Here is a 17,412-nt window from a genome sequence, read left to right on the forward strand (position 1 = left end):
TTGTGGCCGTATTCTAACGAAGGAGTGATGAAATGTATGCGCGCTATATCGTTCGTTCATATGGAGTTGCCCGCTTCTCTTTCGCTTTGCTTCATCTCATCCGCGTGCGTCTCACTCACTAAATGAGTGACAATGCGTCTCACGCACTAGATGGATGTGGATATTTTTTTTAGTGGCACTCACCGAATATTACAATGTATGCAAAAAAGTTACGCGGGAAAATGTCGATGAAGAATGAGCGGAAAAGGAACAGCTATATAGTATACTGTATAGCAAACTATAGTGAACTATATAATTCTTTTCATTTGGCATTTTTCTGCGCAACTTTTCTGTATTACATTTTCGCTCCAAACTACTCATTTCATTTTGCTCCGATATGTTTATATTTTAGGTGATGTGTCCAAAATGAGATCATTGATCAGCGAAGGAATAAATATGAGTATTCAACTTGATAACGGAGACACTCCAATACATTTGACTGCTGGAAAGGGTAACACATTCCTATGAAATATGTTTGTGTGTCATTCAACTTAAAGTGTTTTTTTCCTTACCATTGGTTAGACAATGTTGATATAGTAAAATTACTCATTGATGAGGGTGTTAGTCCGAACATTTTGAAAAGCGATAATTCCACACCGCTTCACGACGATGCCCAGAGTGGTAATTGCACTTTTATTTCAAATCAAAATCAATGGTTTTACAGATGGACAAAATCCGTAAAGTATTAGATAGTCTAAACTCATATTTCCAAATACAAACAATTTTTTGATTTAGTTCCTTTTCCAATCCAGGAAAAGATGAATCTATTAAATTACTCATTAAATACGGCGCCGACGTCAAAGCTACAACCAAAAACAGAGAGACAGCACTTCATTATGCTGCAGTGCGAGGTGATCGTTTGAACTCTTACTTCCAAACATAAACAATTTTTTGATTTAGTTCATTTTGCAATCCAGGAAAAGATGAATCTATTAAATTACTCATCGAACACGGCGCCGATGTCAATGCCAAAGACAAGGATGGATTGACAGCTCTTCTTTGGGCTTCACAGGCAGGTAATTGTCTAAAATACTTAGTTCAAAATGCAAACAAGCTTTTGATTTAGTTCCTTTTGCAATCCAGGAAAAGATGAAACTATTGAATTACTCATCGAACACGGCGTCGACGTCAATGCCAAAGACCACTTTGGACGGACAGCACTTCATGGGGCTTTTTGGGGAGGTTATAGTCCAAACTCATATTTCCAAATACGAACAATTTTTTGATTTAGTTCCTTTTGCAATCCAGGAAAAGATGAATCTATTAAATTACTCATAAAATACGGCGCCGACGTCAAAGCTACAACCAAAAACAGAGAGACAGCACTTCATTATGCTGCAGTGCGAGGTGATCGTTTGAACTCTTACTTCCAAACACAAACGATTTTTTGATTTAGTTCCTTTTGCAATCCAGGAAAAGATGAATCTATTAAATTACTCATAAAATACGGCGCCGACGTCAATGCTAAAGACAAGGATGGATTGACAGCTCTTCTTTGGGGTTTACAGACAGGTAATTGTCTAAAATACTTAGTTCAAAATGCAAACAAGCTTTTGATTTTGTTCCTTTTGCAATCCAGGAAAAGATGAAGCTATTAAATTCCTCATAGGACACGGCGCCGACGTCAAAGCTACAACCAAAAACAATGAGACAGCACTTCATTATGCTGCACGGCGGGGTGATCGTTTGAACTCTTACTTTCAAACATAAACAATATTTTGATTTTGTTTCTTTTGCAACTCAGCACGTGTGGAACTTGTTGGACTTCTCATCAAAAACGGCGCTGACGTCAATGCCAAAGACATTCGTGAAAATACAGCACTTTATTGGACTGTAGACGATGGTAATCTTCTATAATCTTAATTCAAATTGCAAATAATTTTTTGATTTGTTCCATTTTCAATTCAGAGCGTAAGACTGTTGTTAAACTACTTGAAGCTGAAGCTGAAAGAATTCGGAGTCATAAACGGACATGGTATCTCGAAATTGAAGATAATGTGTGCAACTCTAGGGGGATTTCTCACTTAAAGTATGGAATAATTGTTTTGTTCTCCGTCGTCTGATTTCTACAATAAGTTGATCACAAATATTCTTTATTTTTCATAAATTGAAAAGATGAAAAACTGTTTTTGTACATCCCCTTTTGAAACACTCATTTCATTTTGATGATAACATATTTTCATTCACTTTTTGTTCATTTTCTAGTATTTGGATGGCCTTTTGTGATACTTTTCCTTTTTATTATCCCGATTTTACTGGTTGCAATGCATTTACACGATTTGACCTCACTTCAAAGTCGACTGCTAACAGGAAAATTGATCGGTCGTGGCAATTTCAGTGATGTGTGCGAGGGGGAATTGTTTCCAATAAATCCATTTTCCGAAAAGAAAAAAGTTGTTGTGAAATCGATCAAAGTCAGCAAAGGAACTGCCACGAAATTGGGGGTATGTTTAGCAACGGGTTAGTGTTCTTTTATTGGCTTTTGATGGCTAATCTTTGAAATCTATTATATATATAGGGTACAACTGAATTATTGGCGGAAATAAACATTCTAAAATGTTTGCCAAAACATTGCAATGTTGTTGGTTTTATTGGGGCATTCGGCATTAGGAACGCTCTCAATGGTAAATTTGGATCTATTTGAAAGTGTTTTTTTTTTTAAGCCATTGAAAAATATAAACCGTTTGGTTTTCAACAGGTGGAATAAAGATTCTTTATGAATTCTGCCCATATGGTGATCTCAAAAGTTTCTTCAAGAAAAATAAACCAACTTGTTAAAAAGGCAGTCCAAGTTTTCAAAATTTTGATAATCGTTCTAAAGCAGTTAAAATATTCACATAATTTGATAATCGATCGAAATATGGTCCAGAATTAGGTGAAAAAACAAAGGAAAGCTAATTCATACATAGGTGCATGCGCTCTCCGGCTATACTACAACACCAGGTTATATCAGAAACACAAAAGGTGCTTTTTGTAAATATATGTGTGTTGTAGAATATCTTTTAAAATTAGCCTTTTCTGTAGGAAATGACACATTCCGTTCACCTTTATCACCTACCTTCTCATATACAACAACGGATCTGCTTAGTTGGGCGGCTCAAGTGGCAAGAGGCTTATTATCTTTGGCTTCGAATAAACCTCCCATCATACATTGTGATCTAGCTGCTAGAAACATTCTGTTTTGTGATAATAAAACGGTTAAAATTGGTGATTTCGGTCTATCACGGACACTGAACGGAAGTGAATATTATAAAAAAGACGGTTCGGTACGAATGTGCACAAATGAACAATGTCTTTGAATTAGAATTGACGGAGATGTGTTTTATTCACAGGCTCCTGATCCAGTTCCATGGATGGCCATCGAGTCTCGTCCAGATACAGGAATGGAACAGAAATTCACTGTAAAATCTGATGTTTGGTCGTTCGATGTCGTAATTTGGGAACTATTTTCGGATGGAGATGATCCAAGTTACTTTACAATCAAAGAATTGAAAAATGGCACCCGATTACCACAACCCAAAAAGGCTATGGAAGAAATGTGAGAATCGAAGAGTACACTTCATGAGCTATGGACTCTTTACGAACGACGTTTAATAATAATAATATTAACTTTTGCAAATAGGTATACCCTCATGTTGTCATGCTGGCAGGAAAAACCAAAGAATCGTCCAAAATCTGATGATTTAGAAAAAATACTTTCAAAAATGCATTCGGATGCACTGGAAGATGATGGAGACATAGATAACGATGATGAAAGCTTAATAGCCGTGAGAGTAGATGAAGCAAACCCAGAAGTCAGTGCAAGCATATATTTGCCAGAGAGGACATCCGATGCAACAGAGGAAAATGGTTCCAGTTTGAGCTAAAATTCACCTTCATAATAATCAATACAGCCATTCTTATCCTTTCAAAGTTGCAGTTTTGTAATGATTGGAACATCGCGTTCTCAGATATTTCGATTGATGAAATTGAGCAAAGAGTATGTTTCATGGATTTTGTTGTGGAAGAGGAGATTCGATTTCTTTCGACTTCCAACTGTTCCATGGAGATAGATTGGTGTTTGGGCGCACATGTGTGCAAGGGGGGTGTATTCCGGTTTTACCCCCCTCTAGGATTCCAAAATGTGGACCTCCCCAGCGATTTGGAAAATTTGACACTAGATATAATCGATTTTCAAAAGTGAGGCAAAATCCTTTTACACCCCCCACCCCCCCTAGAATTTTTGACCGTGCACACGTCTGTTTGGGCGGGTTGTCGTAGTTTTTTTTACCCAAATGATTAGAGAAATCTGTTATCTCTTATCAATTACGCGAGAAACGACAACAACCCAAAAAATGTACTTCCACTCTCTTTTAACGCAAACAGAATCATCAAAAGCTTACTCGACGCCCAGTCCCACCCATAGTTTTGATATAGATATTTCCTTACTGAAGAACAGAAGTGAATAAGCATTGTACTTATGTTTACTCAGGCTTGAAGAAATTGGGTTCAAAGAATGACTACCAGATTTGCCCTATTTGAACTTTTCATGATATTTGTACGTGAAATTTATAAGTCCATCTATTGAAAAAACCCAAAATCAATGAAAGTTCAAAGTTTTTCATAGATTATCTATGGTATTTAGATGTGACACATACAGCGCCATCTATTGAAAAAAGTCACGATCGTGTCAAGTTGAAATAAGGCAAAATAACCCAGAAAATGGTTGTCATTCTTTGAATTTAGAAACTACACCTCAATATCGAAGAAAGGTTGTGGATTACTGTAATCGATAGTCTACTTAAATTAGTTACCAATAAAATTATAACAATATGGACAATCATAGAGTTAGTATGATTGCCATAAATTACAATATATTTTTATGAAAATTTTTTCTTTGCAAATATCAATTGATGAAAATTTTTTTGATTCATTATTTATTTACCACTTGCCATTAAGCACCCGACAGAAACCATCGAAATAGAAACCGGTTCCGGTAAGTGAAAACTTTTGAGAAAAATTCTCCCCAATTAAAACAAATTGAAAGAGAAATAACAGAAAGATAGAGATCAGTTGAAAGAGAACACGCATCACTTTAATTTAAGACTTTTTTTTATTTATTTTTTTAAATATTCATTACATTTAGTTACAAGACTCTTGCAAATAAAATAATTTCCGAATATTACGCAAACAATGAAATGTGAGTAGATGTTTTACAATCCAAATTCGCCTCTAATGAGAGTTGTATTCGTTTGTTGTCCTGGTGCAATTTGATTTATATTTCTAAAACGACGCATTATTCACTTGTGTTGTTTTTTTTTTCATTTGTTGTTATCGTGGGAAGAAACCACATTTTGGATATGAATGTGTATGCATATTGATTTCCAGCAGCTTGACACAATCGAAAGAAGAAAATTAATGGACGAGGAAATTTGCTTAGAGACCAGCTAAAATGATTCGTGGATCTTCGACACCTGCTTTAATTTTGCGTAGGAACATTACAGCTTCTCGTCCATCAACCAAACGATGATCATAAGTAAGAGCAATGTACATCATTGGACGAATGACAACCTGAAACAAATGAAAGAATATTTTTCGTTTTTATTTTAAAAACCGAAACAAAAGAAGAAAAAATCTCAGCAAGAAAAATTCTATCTTACAAGAAAAAGAACACTTCTTAACTCTTAGTCAATATCGAAAGAATTTTCATTTCATTTTTAATTTGTTAGCTAAGATTTAGTAAATCACTTACTTGTCCTTTGATTGCGACCGGTCTGTCAAAGATGCCGTGCATACCCAAGATCGCACTTTGTGGTGGATTGATGATTGGAGTTCCCATCAGTGAGCCAAACACGCCACCGTTACTAATTGTGAAGGTGCCGCCGTCCATGTCTTCCACGGCAATGGCGTTGCGTCGGGCCTTCTCGCCGAGAGCAGCCAATGCAATTTCAATATCAGCAAAGTTTTTGCTCTCTACATTTCGAATCACGGGCACAACAAGACCTTTCGGTGTGGCTACGGCTACCGAAATATCAACGTAATCACGATACACAATTTCCTAAATGGAAACAGAATTTTTAAGAAAAGTTGGACAAATACGCTGAAAAAATTTAATTTTAGTTGATGCAAGATGGTGAATTTCAAGTGCATTTTGTTCACCACTTGCCCAAAAATTAACTTAAATTCATCATTCAAGTTTTCAATAAAATCGTAATTGAGTTCTACTTACGCCACCGTCAATGACAGCATTAACGACTGGTTGGTCTTGCAAAGCATACGCAGCTGCTTTCGAAAATACTGACATAAATCCTAATTTAATTCCATACTTCTTTTGGAACGCATCCAAATTTGCTTTACGGAATTCCATGATTGCACTGCCGATGAATGAGAAATGTTCATAATTTTAAAGTGAATAGAAAGGTAATGTGTAATATATTTACCTCATGTCAATTTCGTTGAACGTGGTCAGCATGGCATTGGTGTTTTGTGCGTCCTTTAATCGTTGAGCGATCTTCAATCGCATACGATTCATCTTGACACGTTGTTCGGTTCTTGTGCCGGTGATTTCACGTGAGTAATCTTCAGGTGGCAATTTGACTGTTGCCTCAACGGCTTGCGCATGTCGAATGGCAGCGATTGGTACGGTTGATACGGGTCCGCTAGCCTGTGGAGCTGGTGCCGGCTAAAATGATACAGAGAATTGGAACGGTTTTGATTCAAATCGATATTTTTTTTAGTATAAAATGTTTCACTGTCGTAGGTTTTAAAATATGTCAATGAACAATAAATTCCATCTTTTTCAATTGGCAAAACCAACAACAACGACTTTTCATCCGTGAAAATGAAATTCAAACTTCCAAATAGCATAAAACTCACTCGGGGTGGAGGAGGTGGTGGTGGTGGTGTGGCAGGAGCAGCGCTTGGCTGTGGAGGTGCTGCTTGAGCTGGTGGTGGTGGTGGTGGAGCTGCGGCGGCTGGTTTTGGAGCTTCAGCTGCGGGTGCGGCAGCGGCTGGCTTATCAGCAACGTCTCCGGGCTTAATTTTGAACAAATCTTGGCCGGCTTTCACCGTATCACCATCCTGTACATAAATTGCTTCGATGGTACCACTGACTGGTGTTGGAACACCGACGGTCGTTTTATCAGTTTCGATTTCCATGACATTATCGTCAACACGTACTTGATCGCCTACTTTACACGTAAACCTACAAGCAAATGACGTAAACGGTATTTGTTTAAATAAAACAAGTACAAAGATCAAAAGTAAACCGCAAAAACATACTCCAATCAAATGAGATGTGGAAGAAAGAAAAAGTGCTCGGGTCAATTAGAATGTTTTCTAGTGCAAATCGTTACACAATGGTACATTGAATCGTTCATGTTGATTAAAAAAAAAACACAATGAAAAATTGAAAATGCAGACCAAAATAAAAAGTGCACTTTTTCAACTCATAATCAGCTGCTTTCATTCATTTGTTCATTAAAAATTGGGTGCATTTGAAATTTTTCATTTTTTTTATCACGACATGCACATCTAACTTGAACGAGATACACAGTTATGAAATTGAATTAATAGTTACAGTCAGGTGACTCATTATTTTGACATTTTCGTTTTGCAGCACATGAGTGTGACACAATAACAAATAAATAGTTTGGTTCACAATACACTTACTTCACATCACCTTCCGAAACAGAATCGGCGAATGGTGGCACTTTGATGAGTTCCAAGAGTGAATTGGTGGCATGAATGAATCGGCTTTGATGCATCCATTTCGTCGAGTTTGTCAACAGTCTGCAAAACAAAATTGAACATACAATCAAAATAAATTGGCGCACGTAATTGTCATGAGTGTTTAAAAAAAAAAATCAATAATAAATCGCGCTGATAACAGTGAGCCATTGTTATCAGTTGAAGCGCTTAACTTGTTTACTAACTCAGTTTGTGCCGCTTTTGATTTCAATATGTTGGATCCTTGGTTGCTCTGGCGATCATTTGCAAAATTGCGGTTAACCTTAAAAGAAATGCAAGAAATCATTTTGTTTATTATCTTGTCCAGCAAAAAAAAAGAGCCAATGAGTGAAATGGACTGAATTCATATTGCCTCCAAACATTCCAAAAGAACAAGAAACCACTCAATTCTGCCCAGAATAATTGCAAACGACCAATGCAAATCGCACTGGTACCCATTCATTATGTAATACATCGATTTTTTTTTAAAAGATATCAAGACACAATTCTTTACCGATGAAATTACACGGCAACCATTGCTGCACAAGCCCGATTTCAGCACATTTTGTGGCAATTTGCGCGTCAGCAACCACGTTACATTTGCCATCGTATTCTTGGGATTTATGTACAAATTCTTCTTTCACTTCTCGTTATTCAGATTGATTCGACTCTTGTTTGATGGTCACACACTGCACACCCCCGATATAAGTATTTTTCTTTTCGCATATACGAGAACTGTCGCACAAATGTCACACAATTTTTGACACATTCACTCAAGCTCTGCTGTTACTGCTCTCTTTCTCTATCGTTTTGCGTACATATAGCGAATGCATGCATGTGATATATCCCTATCGGAATACCTAGCCACTAGCAACTGTCAGTATATCTATTTTCTGTTGCAGCGAACATGAATTTCTAATTTGAATTGAATTTTCGACTACAAAATAACTCACATTTAGATGAATGATGCGAAAGAAGATCAAATGACGATTGAAATATAATGTGAAATGCAGATTTTGATTGGGGAAAAGATATCTTGTCTATGCTTTTTTTCTTTTCGATGATACGTTGCTATTGAGAGCGATGCATTTTCGATAAAAATGAAAAACAAACGAAATTCATTCATGAAATTATTTCATCATTCCATGAAATTCATTGAAAAATTTGGCTTTTATGCTGAAATAATGCAATAAAATGAAACATACTTATTTTCACACCCATATTTCAGAGTGAAAATTCTGTTTTTTTTCACAATACATTTTTTGTTGGTTAAAAAATAGAAAAATATATGTAAAACTCTAGAATCAATAAACTCGTCGCGAATATTTCTCAATTTTTCCCGGGTAGAAAATGTTATCAACTTCAACCCTCTCTTAAGTTGATTGGGAGTCAATTTCTCTTATTAAAGTCAAAGTCCCTTCAATTGGCCCAGCGAAGCGACTTGATTCGGTTAGCATAAAATAAAACCGCTGGAAAATTGAAATCTCTTACGTTAATTTCGTTTATTCATTAATGAAAAGTACTGAGATCAGTACTTGAGTCTTGGTTCTAATAAAATTAGGTGCGTGTGTCTAAGTTTATCTTTCTTGTTTCAACACAAAGTCTCACAGAAATTGGTAATTTGTCATATTTAAAAAAATGAAAATTGGAGTTGAAAACAAAAAAATCTCAGCAATTGATGAGTCTGTTGATCAAAATTTGATGGTTGAATTGGTGAGCATTTGTAATAGTGTGTTCCGTTCATCCGGATTGAGTGTGTCAATTTTGTCGTCAACAGTGGATGGAGACTGGCTTGGCACCTAAAAATAATAATGCAAAACAAAAATTATTAGATTTGTTTGACAATAACAACAACACATGAGCTTAAATTAACCGATAAAAAAGAAATCGATGGAATAAAACAAAATCTTCAAATAAAGAAAAACACTGTAAAAAAATTCGAATTACATTTGACGATGTTTGGGATGAGCGTGAGTTGTGACTCTTGCGGATGTGCTCTTCGAATTGTTGCAATGATGAAAATGATTGGTTACACTGGCTGCACTGTGCGACCACCATATTGAATTCATTTGGATGTCGTCGTTTGTGTTTGGTTTGTGGTTTTCTTAGCTGCAATAGTGAATCAGGTGATGGTTCATCATGGCCATTGCCATTGTCAATTGACTTGAAATGATTTGGAATTGGTGTGCTGCTAAATGCTGTGTTCATTTGAATGTCGCCACCGCTGCCGCCATTTTCAGTTGTTGTGATAAAACTATACGCGTGTTGATTGTTCTCCAACAAATGATTTTTCTGAATGCTAACATTTGGCTTGCCCTCCAATGAGCTGAGTAAATTTGGTAGCCGAACCGATGACAGCGAATCAATATCTGTATTTATGGGTTTCTTGAGTACATTATCGCATGAATCCAAGACATTATTCTTCTTCATTACTTTATCATCGACATTTGTCGATGGGCTGTCCGACACTTCTTTGTAGCATGACGTCAACGATTTCACCATTTTCTTGAGTGCGAAAATCATTCGTCGATTGAATTCATTGGCCGAAAGTGCACGAGATTTGCGCATCGACAACAATTGATAGCCTTCCGTAATGAATTTGTTCAGTTTTAGCTCGATGCATTCCTTTAGGTGCTGATCAAATGATTCTTTTAGCATGAATCTCTGTTTGCATGCATCACATTTACGTTCGCGCATTTCATCGGGTATCGTAATAACAACGGATTTGTGCACAAAATCCGTGATATCATCTTCGGTGAAGCTTTTTTCTTTGTAGTTAAACATTGTCGTCGATGTAGCTGCATCGTCCGCTTCCTCATCGTCGGAATCATCACATTCACCACCGAACGCTTCTTCGATTTCCATCTTCAGACTGTCAAATGTTATGCTTTCCGGTGCTAGATTCATGTCATTCCACACCGTATCACCGCCACCACCACCGCCATTGTAGTCATTCTGCATCAGCGCCTTAATATTAAATGGCTCATTGCCCGGATAAAACGTTTGCTGCCGTATGCAACGGTCATTGTTGATCACTTGTTTGCGAAATGTTACGGCATGTTTCAGATATGTTATGCATATCGTGCATATCTTTTGCGGGTAATTCTTTTCATCTTTGGTTAACTGTTTTTTGTTCGAAAAAGAAAACAAAATCAAAATTACCATTTCGCGAAATAAAAGATTTCTTTGTTCTGTACTCACATAAATGCCCGAAATATCGGCGATATATTCAGCAATTGTCTCTCTCCAGAAACGGAATTCATTTGGATTTGCGTGGACATTGACTGGGATTCGGCCAAATGCATCATGTTCACCACTTCCTGAGCACACACAGCACAATTGCTTCGCACTTTTATTCATATTTCGTTTAATAGCTGACACAAAATAGATGGGACAAACGACGACACATTTACACAACAAAAGCAGCAAAATGAAACAGCGAATGGAATTATTTACACTAGACAGAGATTTGTCAAGACATATGACACTTAGTGAATACAAAAAAAAAAATAAACCAAACAATATGAACATCGTTTTGTAGTGACATCTATTGACATAAACTAAATCAGAGACCATGAATACCATTTTGACCGATAATATTATTTAATTCTATTTATAATGATGAAATAGTCAACAAAAACAGTTAAAAACCATGATTTTTTTTTTAACTAAAAACATGTTTTTTTTTGTTTTACAGAAACAGATGATGGTGTTGAAATACTTGGTCGAATCGAACATGCAGGAATTTACCCACGAACACTTTTAGTCTGATATAATTTAGTTTCGAACATTGCTGTTCAGTGAATAAGAGTAAAGTGAACATTTTTTTCACAATGTTTCAGTTGTTGCATGATGTCAATTTGGCCAAAAACGTGTATTTGTTACGATTGTTGGCTAGAAGTGAAGTCTTTTCATCATTTTTTCTACCTTACGATTGAAATACTTTATAACAAAAGTGTAAGATTGAAGAAAAAACGAAACTGGACCCATTTGACGGAACGAAGGCTGAAAAAGTGATTGCATTTGATGAAGTGGTTCAATCAGCTGAAGAAGGGCTTGGATTAGAAAATATTGCATAAGGATATCATTAAACTACCTGATTTTTTCCACGAGCAGAATGTCAGAAATGATAACCATTCCCAAAAATATCTGAAACACAAGGAAAATCCGCTAAATCTCATTCATTTTCTCTGAATTACTTGTTTGAATGAAATAAAATATATTTGAATAAAGCGTGTGTTAAGTGGCACCAGTCAGGCTTCCATATGTTTGCATTGATTTTTGAACTTTGACAAGTAAGCTTCTACAATGGACGTTAAATACGAGTGGAGACGCCACAAAAATGACTCCGAAATAGTCGATTATTGATTGTACTACTTTAAAAACCAGTAAATTCAGAACAAAAACCATTTGCATCAAAATTGTTTTTCATTTTGTTTAATTACAATTCAATTGATTCCTCGTTTATAATATTAGAGACTTTCAATTTTGTTAAATAACTGGGCTGCTTTATTTTCTTTCTGAGAATGATAAGCTCATTAGTAAATAACCCGGTTCGGTGTTTAACATCAAATGTGTGCGAATAAACAATGTTTTGTACATCAACTATGTATATATCGTAATAAATCGTGTGACTTTTGTTTTTGATTTTTTTTTCTCTGTTTGTTCAAATTATTTTCTAATCAAATATTCGGTTTGATATTTTTGTTATTGTTTTGTGCCATTTTCAACGAATCTCAACTAACTACGATTATTGTAATTTGTAAAGCGTTGAGTATCAAGTCCATTTTTGTTCGTAATACTATGCCGGTAAACAATTGTGAAACGAGAAGAAAAATCGTTCAGTATTTGTGTGCATATATGTGTATGGTCAACTTATTATTAGTATGAATTTTATGCCAAATTTGTATCCTAATGGTCAAATGAGAGAAAAGAAAACGAACGGTCAATAGCAAAATATACACATGCTGTATGTGTACGATAATAAACATTTTATAGGTTAACATAAATTCATTAATTTTTTTTAGTTTCATAAAAATTTGGGCACTGATTTCTTCTAACACTAAAAACTACGAAACGAAGAAAACATATATCGTGCGTTAAACATAATAGTCGATTGTAGTTTGTTTAACCAGTTTTGCGTTATTTTTGCTTAAATTATCGACTAAGTTTGATTTTGGTTGTTCATGTTCCTGTTCTTTTTGTGGTTGTAATGGTGTTGGTGGTGTTGTCTTTTGTGCAATGCCATCGTTGCTGCTGTTGTCCTTTTGATTTGAAACTGGATTTTCGACGGTTGTCGCTTTTACCGCACGCAATCCAAATGTGTAACGAATACGATTATTGCATTTGCGCGACTCTTTTTTATTAGTATCATTTCCTATTTTGATTGGAACACTTGTCGAAAGGAGCAATTGTTTGTCAACATCTTCATTGTTTAAACTTAAACTTGAAGTTAATCGCAAACATGACTTTGGCGATCCACTTGCTATTGCATCGTGTTGCTCCGAATTTTCGACACCGGATGCTGAATGCTACAAATCGCGATACATTCGAACATCTGACTGATGATGATGATGATGATGATGATTGTGGTGATTTTGCGGTATGGGACTATTCTCCGGAGAAACAGCCCCGACGCCGGTTGGCAGTGCTGGATTCTTCGTCTACAAAATGAACAAGCGATTAGAATTGTGTGTTTGTGTTCGAATGAGATGAAAATGAAAATTGTGGGTAGAATGAAAGAAGAAAATGTTGTTGTTTGAAAATAATGTCATCACATAAGCATGGATAGAAAAATGATGCGAAGATATACTTGATAAAAAAATTTGTTTTTTACACTCTCTGTTAATTATTTTCATACACTTGGACATTTTTCACTTGAATGTCAACAAATAACAACAGCTATGCTTGTGTTTTGATTGAGAGAGTTAGTTGATTATGTGCAAAGCACTAAACTTACATTAGTGTTATTAGTAGAAGAAAGAATTGGACTCTTTTGGTCATTTTCACCTGAAAGGGATTTTTGATTAGTTACACTTTCGCTACACACAGCTATATTTTATTCAACAATTCAATTCGAAATTTATTCATTTTTTTTAATTGCAAAATACGATAGGAAATAAAAACGTTATTCAAAAATTAGAATTCAAATCAAGAATCAATTTTAAATAAATTTATTAAAAAAAAGGGATATTAAAATGGAAATAAAATGAAATTGCGTACAAATGATAGTTATTGAATTAAAACATTACAGTTGATGGAAAATAAATGTTGTTCAATGAAGCACTTACCTGATGCTCCTATTGGGCAAACTAAATCGCCCCATTCATCGCTTGGTTTGATGTTCTTCTTTCGTTTTAACGTGAATTGCGACTTTTTCGGTGTCTACAGGAAGTTAGACGAATATTTCAATACAATTATATTTTGAATTTATTGTAAACTTTTTTTAACATGCTAAAAAAATGTGAATTTTTTGAAAATTTAAAATTATTCAAAAATTCTCATTTTTCATCTTTATCTAAATTTTAAAAAAAATCCTTTCCTGCATTGCGATTACCTTAATTTTAGAGGTCAGTGTAAGTGGTTGATAACCTAATGTTGTTTCGGCTTTTCGTTTATTTTGAATGATATCGCGGCCGAGTAAATCTTTGAAATGTGTGCACAAATGTCGTCGGATCAATGATTTTGTGGCTGGTATGCTGAGCAAATCGGCAAGTAATTCGTCAGTGAATCGATCTTCGTAAACCATAAGCGCCCCATGTACACCGGCGCCGCGTAAATTCGGTGCATATTCGGCCAAATTAACGACACGCAACCATTCCATCACACGGTGTGCCGTCCACAAATGTATATCTTTCAATAAATCACTTGGCGAATACACTTTTTCATCATCAATTTGCTGATTATACGATCGTCGCACTAAACAATCGGGATTCCATTTGTTTTCTCGCATCACCTGTATCGCTCGACGAAGACTGAAAATGTTTGGGCAAACGGTTTAGTTACAATTTTGTTTTCGTTTTGTTTTTGTTTACCTAGCTGCATGAAGTGACGATGTGACATGAAGTGTGGCCAAATCTTCTAGTGTTAATCGGTGAAGCATACGGCCGTCGATGCGAGCATTCGAAAAAGCATCCTTGTGTTGCGGCAAGCCAATGTCATCTAACCATCGCATTACCTGAACATAAACATTTTTTGTTATTACCCATGTTCAATCCATTAGTCATAATCGTTTCTTTTCATTTCACTCACCCAAACCATATCTAATTTTCCGGAATTAACGAACAATTCATCGGTGTCCTTGCCAGTGACATCCAGTAAGGCTAATACGATTTTCTTGCGATGTAATGCGGATTTTAAGTTGATTTCTTTTTCAATGTCAAGGGATGAGCAATTTATCAGGTCGCTACCACCATTTTTGAGCCACTTTTTCAGATCATCCTCATAAATGCCCAATCCCATCTCTTCAAACCAACCACACACCGCGTCCACACTCCATTCCGCAAATGGCTTCGATCTCTCATTGTTTAGTCTGAAATACACAAAAGTACAGGCTGTTTAAAAGTGAGAATCGTGAGGCAAATTAATTATAGATATCCCAGGACTGTAACCGATTTCAAATCGAAGTAATTCTTTACAACAAATGAACATGAAATAACACCATATTTTTTTTTGGCAATGTTTCGAATTTGGTGAATAAAAATGGAAAAAAAATCTGCATAATTTTCATCCAAAATTTTTTCTGACCCGACATAAATATTCTTTTTGAGTGAAATGTTGAACTAAAACTCTTAAACTTAAAAAAGACGTTTTTTTTACAGAGATAAACAGAACAGTTAAAAAGGAGTCGAAAAGTCGTCTCATTTTTTTCTCTTACCGAATATCTGTAGTTGGTGCACCACTCCAGCCAAGTCGTGGTCCAGCTGTAGCTCGAATGCCGCCTCGTCGGAATTCGCCACCGTCCAAAGGTAAATCTTCCAGATTGCCACTGTTGCTGCGTCGCAATTTACCAAAAATACTCCGTAAACCGCCCAAACTCTTGCTTTTGCTACTCATTGAGCATGGCGATGGCGATGATTGTTGGCGCACATCAATGTCATCGATAATCTTCTCGGTTTGAGCTAAATGTGTAATAAAAAAATCGTTTAATAAATTCTAACCCATAACAAAAGATACTTTTCCAAACAAAGAGTGTGGAAAAGAACAGAAATTCGAAAAACAAAATTAATTCAGGACAAAACAAATACATTGCGATTATTGAAGAAGCAAATTTGAATATAAAAAAATTAGCAACAAAACACAATTGATATGCAAAAAAATGAATTGAAGTCATGCGTAAAAATTAGCCAAAAAATTGGTCTATTTTTTCGAGGGAGGATGATTACATTTCAAAGCAGGTTTTATCGATTAATATGTGTGTGGCATACAAAAGAAATATTGATTTATTAAAGTATTATCGTGATCAATTCACGAATTTTCACATTATAGATTAAAAATTGAGAAGAAAAAAAAACAACAACAAATTGAACGTGTTCCAAGTTCAGTTTTCTGTAATGCAAACAAATTCGAGGACGCATGCATGTGTTCAAATTAAAATCGATATCAAATTAACACACGATTTGCATTAGAATTTGAAAAAAAAAATTAGAAACAAAAAAGAAAATAGAGTCAATTGTTGAGCATGCTAGATGTGGATGCTGAATACGTGTGTGTGTAAGAGAGAGAGAGAGAGAGAGAGAGAGAGAAGTAAAAAACAAAGAAGAGAAATAAAAAGAAGCGTAACGGAACGAGCAAGCGTGTGTGTGTTTGTGGATAATTTTGGTAAACCTAAGTTTGGAACAGAGACTCCTTTTTGTTTTTGAAAACCGTCACACAATGACGGTGATGTGGATGTCGGTTCGGGTTGTTGACAAAGAACCATTTGTTGATGACATATATTCGAGGCAGATTTTGTCGCTGAATGCGGGATGTATTGATTCATAAGTTGTTTACCGAATGCGACGGCATTTCGTTTTGGATTTGCATTTGAATCGATGGACGACGAATTATTGGCCGAACTCGATGCCGATTGTATGGGTGTTGATGTGGTTGGTGCAGACGCTCGCGGAAGACTATTGTAATGGATATCAACTTGCTGACGACGATATGTTGATGGCGGTGTCTGTAGGCAGAAGAGCATGCAAAAAAAAAACTCGATAAAACTGTGTATATTTAGCTTCCCTTTCGGTTTCACAAAATACGGTTCGTTTTAGATTAATGAATGAACAACGCACCATTGATCCGGATGAAGAGTTGGTGCGTATTCGTGTGTTTGGTACGGGCGGCAATCTTCGATCCGTTGCAATTGTATTATTATTAAAATGTGAGGCGCGTAGCTCCAAATTTTCGCGCTCCAATACGGCTTGCTGTAATTTGAGCTCGCTCATTGCTGACATCAGCTCCAGTTTTTGTGTTTCCAACGATGAACGTGTCAGTCGCTCCTGTGCGTGCATGTGTGTGTGTGAGTAGATGGAGAGAAAATGTACACGAAAACAACACCAATTAATGATTGAATTAATGAATTTGATTAACTGTATCGACCAGAGATTGCATATTTGCTGCTGAGTAGGCCTGAGCTGAGCTGAATTTGCTAACTCAGGCGCCTGAAGCGTTATTTTAACGCATTCA

At 35.9% G+C, this 17,412-nt stretch overlaps 4 protein-coding genes and 1 long non-coding RNA gene across 9 annotated transcripts; 2 read left to right on the top strand and 3 right to left on the bottom strand.

Moving 5' to 3' along the window:
* Positions 1-405: 405 nt before the first annotated feature.
* On the top strand, positions 406-1,896 carry LOC129571958 (putative ankyrin repeat protein RF_0381). The gene is made up of 6 exons (XM_055451846.1): positions 406-490; positions 562-660; positions 957-1,055; positions 1,453-1,551; positions 1,619-1,723; positions 1,784-1,896. Exons 1-6 carry the CDS (start codon positions 406-408, stop codon positions 1,894-1,896), a joined length of 600 nt encoding a protein of 199 aa, XP_055307821.1.
* Positions 1,897-2,432: 536 nt separating this feature from the next.
* Positions 2,433-3,576, top strand: LOC129571960 (uncharacterized). Its single transcript, XR_008688369.1, has 5 exons — positions 2,433-2,499; positions 2,558-2,663; positions 2,738-3,003; positions 3,064-3,305; positions 3,372-3,576. It is a non-coding gene; the product is annotated as an uncharacterized LOC129571960 (long non-coding RNA).
* Positions 3,577-5,112: 1,536 nt separating this feature from the next.
* Positions 5,113-8,557, bottom strand: LOC129571961 (dihydrolipoyllysine-residue succinyltransferase component of 2-oxoglutarate dehydrogenase complex, mitochondrial). 2 transcript variants are annotated; one of them, XM_055451852.1, is made up of 8 exons: positions 8,261-8,557; positions 7,953-8,029; positions 7,690-7,809; positions 6,895-7,222; positions 6,459-6,700; positions 6,248-6,392; positions 5,771-6,076; positions 5,113-5,589 (listed from the first exon to the last, which is right to left on the bottom strand). In XM_055451852.1, the coding sequence occupies exons 1-8, from the start codon at positions 8,351-8,353 to the stop codon at positions 5,455-5,457; spliced, it is 1,446 nt and encodes a 481-aa protein (XP_055307827.1). In that variant the 5' UTR covers positions 8,354-8,557; the 3' UTR covers positions 5,113-5,454. The 2 variants fall into 2 exon arrangements, with proteins under 2 accessions (XP_055307827.1, XP_055307826.1); XM_055451851.1 differs by having other exon boundaries at positions 7,941-8,029; positions 8,261-8,548.
* Positions 8,558-9,223: 666 nt separating this feature from the next.
* Positions 9,224-11,239, bottom strand: LOC129571962 (uncharacterized). The gene is made up of 3 exons (XM_055451853.1): positions 10,948-11,239; positions 9,694-10,869; positions 9,224-9,545 (listed from the first exon to the last, which is right to left on the bottom strand). The coding sequence occupies exons 1-3, from the start codon at positions 11,104-11,106 to the stop codon at positions 9,438-9,440; spliced, it is 1,443 nt and encodes a 480-aa protein (XP_055307828.1). The 5' UTR covers positions 11,107-11,239; the 3' UTR covers positions 9,224-9,437.
* A 928-nt stretch (positions 11,240-12,167) lies between these two features.
* On the bottom strand, positions 12,168-17,225 carry LOC129571959 (liprin-beta-1; the record flags this gene model as incomplete). 4 transcript variants are annotated; one of them, XM_055451849.1, is given in 9 exon segments in its annotated part: positions 12,168-13,409; positions 13,706-13,755; positions 14,037-14,130; positions 14,303-14,720; positions 14,781-14,923; positions 14,998-15,277; positions 15,623-15,866; positions 16,738-16,906; positions 17,019-17,225. In XM_055451849.1, coding segments are annotated over 9 exon segments (1,737 nt in total), but the record flags the coding sequence as incomplete, so codon positions are not given.
* Between the last annotated feature and the right edge of the window lie 187 nt (positions 17,226-17,412).

This window comes from Sitodiplosis mosellana, unplaced genomic scaffold (assembly GCF_009176505.1).
Source record: "Sitodiplosis mosellana isolate CC-2019 unplaced genomic scaffold, AAFC_SMos_1.0 Smas_scaffold_3866, whole genome shotgun sequence".
Lineage (NCBI taxonomy): Eukaryota > Metazoa > Arthropoda > Insecta > Diptera > Cecidomyiidae > Sitodiplosis > Sitodiplosis mosellana.